The sequence below is a fragment of the Cladophialophora bantiana genome, assembly GCF_000835475.1.
Source record: "Cladophialophora bantiana CBS 173.52 unplaced genomic scaffold supercont1.16, whole genome shotgun sequence".
Taxonomy (NCBI): Eukaryota; Fungi; Ascomycota; class Eurotiomycetes; order Chaetothyriales; family Herpotrichiellaceae; genus Cladophialophora; species Cladophialophora bantiana.
Genome location: NW_015971590.1, coordinates 69409 through 75408, shown reverse-complemented (window position 1 = coordinate 75408; position 6000 = coordinate 69409). Strand labels below are relative to the sequence as shown.

General features: G+C 49.9%; 2 protein-coding genes across 2 annotated transcripts; one reads left to right on the top strand and one right to left on the bottom strand.

Annotated features, from left to right (window-relative positions):
- Positions 1 to 1002: 1002 nt before the first annotated feature.
- On the bottom strand, positions 1003 to 2775 carry Z519_09608 (uncharacterized protein; the record flags this gene model as incomplete). The annotated part of the gene is made up of 1 exon (XM_016767329.1): positions 1003 to 2775. The coding sequence occupies one exon, from the start codon at positions 2773 to 2775 to the stop codon at positions 1003 to 1005; it is 1773 nt and encodes a 590-aa protein (XP_016616121.1).
- A 1203-nt stretch (positions 2776 to 3978) lies between these two features.
- Z519_09607 (uncharacterized protein) lies at positions 3979 to 4675 on the top strand (the record flags this gene model as incomplete). The annotated part of the gene is made up of 4 exons (XM_016767328.1): positions 3979 to 4108; positions 4158 to 4328; positions 4382 to 4490; positions 4549 to 4675. The coding sequence occupies 4 exons, from the start codon at positions 3979 to 3981 to the stop codon at positions 4673 to 4675; spliced, it is 537 nt and encodes a 178-aa protein (XP_016616120.1).
- Between the last annotated feature and the right edge of the window lie 1325 nt (positions 4676 to 6000).

Here is a 6000-nt window from a genome sequence, read left to right as displayed (position 1 = left end):
GGGGGGGGGGGGGGGGGGGGGGGGGGGGGGGGTTGTGTAAGGCGCAGGCTGAAGCAAGGCGTGTGGTGGGTTGGTTAATTTCCCTAGAAGTGCGGGACGCGGTGTCGGCAGCTCAGCCTTATGGTGCCTTGGCATCACAGCCTTGTCGACTAGTGCTAATTTCGATGCCTTTTTCAACTACTACTACAACAATACATCGGTAACTACTACTACTACTACTACTACTACTACTACTACTACTACTACTACTACTACTACTACTACTACTACTACTACTACTACTACTACTACTACTACAACAACAACAACAACAACAACAGAGTGCTAAGCGACATAATTAACTAAAAATGGAACCGTCATGAAAACACCGTTGGGGAGTTTTCTAATGGCTAAGCACATATAATGAGTTCTGGACTCTCCCATGACCATTGTGCACGTTTTCTAAAATTCCGTTCGTTCCCTAATACCCACCGTCGATTGAAAGAGGTGCTTCTACTCAGTCAAGCACTGGACTTCGCCCAGTTAAAGAAAGACCGTATCAATATCAATGTAGCCCCTAGAATTACGGGGGCCTAGAATTGAAGCAAAAAAAAAAAACCTTCATCCAGAAAAATAAACTCACCCTGTGACGGCTTGAACTGCGGCATTTGGATCCTGACGAGGCATGGAAGCCATGGAACTGTTGCGACCGTTGCCTGGAAGAGGACTGTTGGCGTGATGAACGGACCATCTTCTTGAGAAAACGAGCGGCTGGACAGCGAAAATGCTAAATTTTGGCGTTGCAGCTGCGGATGATCTACAACAATGTCCTCCCCCCCGAATCGGCTTGGGCTGGCACCGTGTACTTGGAAGATCTTGACGGAGAATGTAATCGTAGGATTGTGGAAGACTCTCGTAGATTGGCACCCATGAATACCACTCATTTGCTCATTTATCGTACCGTAATCGTTGGACCGCGTTATCCTGACCACGGGTGAAGCGAAAGTGAAAAAGCCTTGCTCATCACCTAAGTATGGGTGAGCTACTTCCTGACCCAGTTATAACTTCAACGTCCTCGAAATCCAGATCCCAAGCATCTATCTCTGCCCACCTATCCTTACCAGCAGGGGTTGGCTTGCTCTGTACGTAGCTGTCTACTTCCATAAATTCTTTCCCCGTGTCGGTTGGCATGCTCACAGCCCCAGTTCCATCATGGTTGGAATGGACAAGTTCTTCGTCTTGGTGAAGGTAATGATTTTCCTTGTCTTGCCCATGAGCCGTATCTCGACCTTGGTGGAGGGAGCCACCATACTGCCTCGGCCGTCCTGCCTGGGATTTTGCTTGGGTATTCGATGATTTTTTTGTAGGAAGCTGTGACGAAGACTTAGTTTCGCGGTTCGAAGTAGAGAGCCTCAATATAGGCGAGGCGCTAGTGATGAGGTGGTTCGTACTTGATTTTGACCTTGATTTTGACCTTGATTTTGACCTTGATTTTGACGCTACAGCAATATTGCCATGCTTTTCCGCTTTCTCGGATTTGGCTCTGGTAGGCATGCTGCCTGCCTTAGTCAAAGGTCCTTTCCGTGTTGTTTTCTTCCCCTTCTTTGAAGGAAGGAAATCCGATACATCTTGCTCGGAGACTTCGGGGTTTGAAAGGTCGATATCGGCTGGAATATGGAAGTTTTCGCGGGTTTGCTTTCGCTCCCGCTCTGTCCTTCGCCTTTTGGTTGGCATCATGTGAGTCTGAAGCTCCTTCGTGGTCATGACAGGTGCTAGCTGCGTAGGATGCTTGGTCGATTTTATGGATGACGCAGTTTTTGCCTCTACAGGAGACAGCCCTGGCGAGGAACTGCTCTCTGGGAGAGCCATGATATCGTCTTCGTCACGAGTGCTTTCGCGGTGTCGTCGTCCCGACTGCCGTAGCGTAGATAACGGCACCAGTGGTAGAGAAGGCTCAGGGGTGGCTTTCGATGTATGCATACTTTTCAAGGGGGACTTTGCAGGTCTTTGAACGGATTCAATCTCAGCAGGCTTGAGAGGGTCGGAGGTGCCAAATTTTCGTTTGCGTGAAGACATGAGCGTGGGTGACGTTGTAACTGGTGCTGTATTCTTGTTCAACGGGTTGGAGAGATTAAAAGGTGTAGATTCGTCATCTGGTAAGAATTCTTCCTCCTCCACGAGATCAAAACTGGACGAATCCTGATCCAGGTTTTGCAGAATGCTAGGCTGCCTCCGTCTAGGCTTCAAAGTGCCGAGAATCGAATTTTCTCTTGTCGGCATTGGTTGTGTCGACCGTAGAACAGAGACAGGATGTTTCGCGGCTGAAGACCTGGCTATGGCAGATGTCGCAGACACCTGCTTCGTGCCCGGCACGTTTTGGAAGATTCCATTCGTGGTGGGAGATCTCGGCTTGAGCTGGTGCAGCTGCTTCTTGACCGGCATCGATCCCTCCTCTTTTCGCGCTTCCTGTTGATCACTCCCAAGTATCTCCTTCGTCGCCTTTGCCATATTTTTCCTTCTTTGCGCTCTGGTGGGGTAGTTGCCCGGTTTGTCGCCAGCAGCCACGGCGCCAGAAGCGTAAATCTCCTGCCTCGGGACATTTCTCCCTCTCCTTCCACTGCCTTTGACAACGAGCCTATCGCTATCATCGCTGTCGTTCGGTCTAGAGCCGATCGGTTTGTGCGCCAACTTCTTCTCTAGTTCCAGTTTAGCCGGGCTGCTGTTGATCTTTTTCGGCTCTCGTGGAATCGGGCCATTTCGGTTGAGTTGACGGCGGCGAAGGGGAGCGCGAGGCATGGTTTGACGGACTCCGTACAAATAAGCTGCATGCGCAGCTTTATACTGTTGTTACGCCCGGATTTCACGCGCCTTGAATCGACAAACTTCTTAGAGACGGCAAATGGCGCGTTCCACAATAGGTGGACGGTGGACACATTTGTACGACGCGCGAATCTGGCGGCACTGGGACGTGTTGTTGATGAGGTCACTTGGCGGGCTTCAAAGCTCAGTCCCACCCGGCGAGCCGGAGCTGCAGCCATATCACGTGTGCATCCACTGCGCAGCGAGGTGGCTTTAAAGCAACAACTTCCTCCTTCTTTTCTACTCGGGACAGAGTCCAGCTCTCTTCATTTCCGCAAATTCAGCTACGTCTCGAACGAACGCCTCGTCCCGTTTAAAGCCGTTTCCCTCAAATTCAAACATTGCATCCCGCGGGCAAGTGATATGGCGAGACACGCCACTGAGTTTGCTGAAGTGACCCATGGGTTGAAGCCCGCGTCAAGAAAGACCGTTCTTGCATTGATTGCCGGTGTACAGTCAAACGTCGTGTACACTGCAGGAAGTTCTGACTTCTGATGCGTCACGATTGAGCAGCAAGCTTGGCTTAGTGTTTAAAGGGTAGGCACGGAAAACTGCTTACTCAATGGCGGCGATCTCTGCTTGCTCTATCTGTCAATCAACCTGCGTGGAATGATTACTATGGCTATTGTCCTTGCTAGCTTACGCAACTTGTCAAGGAGGCTCATTGCTTCCAGTCTCTTCGATAACGATGTTCGCCGTTGCTACGATCCCCGAATCCCTGGTACGAAGTACGCGACGTTGAGAGGCCTGCCTCTTCAAATCATTGACTGGTTACCTATCAACGAAAAGAAAGGCCTTGACGATTTCTTGTCCCTCACAGTGCTTGAGCCTGCCAGTACGGACTGATTAATACTTGCAATTCATCCCCTGGTTGGTGTAGCCAATCATACAAAGAGGAACGGAAAGACTAAAGCCGGATTCAGTCACCAGGTACGACGATCGGCTTGATTACAACTGCTTCCGTTTTCAGTCATAGACATCATCGAGGAAGTTATGATTGCGCACGTATCAGAACAGAGCAATGTAGACTTGAAGGACTTAAAAGGTATATGAAGCGAGTCAGTCTCCCTGGCGACTAGCTGTGGCATGTGGTAGATCCAAATATCCAGACATAGCGTTGGCCACAAATTCTTCTTCACAATGGAAAGCGGACATCTTGCTCAGTTTCTTGAAAGTAATGCTAAGTTCGCCACAAATTATGCGCAGCCTCTGTCCCTGATGAAGATGCGCGAGATGTGGGCACGGAAAGGCTCCAAAGGGACTGTCATCCGTATGTTGCTTCCAGATACGAGCAAGAAAGATATCCTGACGAACTCAAGTATCTTGCAGCGATCCAAGAGTCAACCCTGAGCAATTCATGGCTCTGGGGCCCGAGAGACCAGCGGCCGTCATCCGAAACGCAGGTGGAAGAGCGATGGATGCGATGCGATCAGTCCAAGTGCTCAACACCATCACTCCACTCGGACTGATCATAGTCGTCCATCACACTGGTGGGTCTGCTCGCTCTTCTCGTGCTGTTCTCCAGTTCACCGGTCAACGGCAGATTGCGGTACGACTCATGTTCCAGACAGTGAAGTTCGGGCAAAAATAAAGCAGATGTCTTCGCTTCCTGCCGAGACTGTTGATGCTTTGGAATTTGGGGAGATCAAGGAGTAAGTCCAATCTATCCGGCAGCAGTGTCGGACGGCTGCTGACACGTGTGCGGTACAGCTTAGAAGCTAGTATCCGGGAAGATGTGGCTATGATCAAGAGCGATCCCCTATACGGGGGCCATGCACCGCAGGTGGTTGGATTGCTTTACGAAATTGAATCTGGCAAGCTGAGACAGGTGGAATGATGATAGTTAATGGTGCATCCGAGGTCAATCTTGTTGTGTCCACCATCAGGTTACACTAACTGCCATTGTTTTCGGTCTTCTGCCTGGGTTGTTCGGTTTCTACCGAGTACATACCTATGCTATATCCGCAAAGCTCTCTTGCCATCTCGCGCCCTCTCTACATCGGCTCGACGTCGGTTCAGTCGCGACCAGGCTGCCACTTCGCCAGCTCTATTCTTTTACTATCTCCTTCCTCTCATACAGAGCCTTAAAAAGGCTCTGTAGGAACTAATAATTAATCTTAGCCAATTGAAATGGAGTAACTTATTCTTATAATGTCATATTAAATACCGTCTTGAGCCTTTCATGAAACATCATTGGGACACGGAGCTAAATATTGGCGTGTTGACGCTGAGTGGGCAGTTATACGTGCAACACACGCGAGTTGACAAACTCCTCCACGGCCTTACCACCGACAACCAACAACTACTCGACCAATTCGCCCTCAACCTCAACCCTGCTCAAATGGCCTCAGGTCGAGAGGCTATGATCCAGCAAGCCATTACCGCCCATCAATTACGACTATCAATCACGCCGATATCCCTCTATTCGGACTGCCGCGGCCGCGAACAACGTTCACTATTCCGCCTTAAGTCGCGGATTTAATGGCACATTCAATCGGCCACCTTCTCCCACGAACCACAGTAGCTACTGTCGAATACACAGGGAGATCTATTGAAGAGATGGATACTTGATCTTGAGGCACAAGGGCATGCGCCAACCTACTCTGCTATACAAGACCTCGCTCTCGTTGTCAGCAAAGCATCCGGCAGCCCTGACAAGGCTGGACAAAACTGGATATTACAATTATCTGACGCTATGGTAACCTCGTTCAAAGGTAGGTAAAACGACCTGTGCAAAGCGTCTTGACTGTCAGCTCAAGACACTGTGAGGCTGCTGAACTCTTGGACTATCGAACTCGACGAATTCTCTGGCGACTCACCGGTCTATGCAATTCTGTCTCGCCGATGGGAACATGAGGAAGTTACCTACCGAGACTTCGACCTTGGGCGTGCAAAGGGCCGGAAAGGATATTTGAAAATGCAAGCATGTTGCCAATTAACTTCTGTGCAAAGCGTCGACCATGGCTGGATAGATGATACCTGCTGCATCTAGGAATGTCAGACCTGCAGACAATTCCCTATAAAAGCGGGTGAATTTCTCGCCGTAACCGACGGGCATTGTCCAGAGGAAAACCTTGCCCAGGCATTCATTCCCTCCTGCCACTTTTGCTATGGGCAAGGGAGCCGAATCTGACCTGACCAAAGTTCATTTCCGTTTCCAGA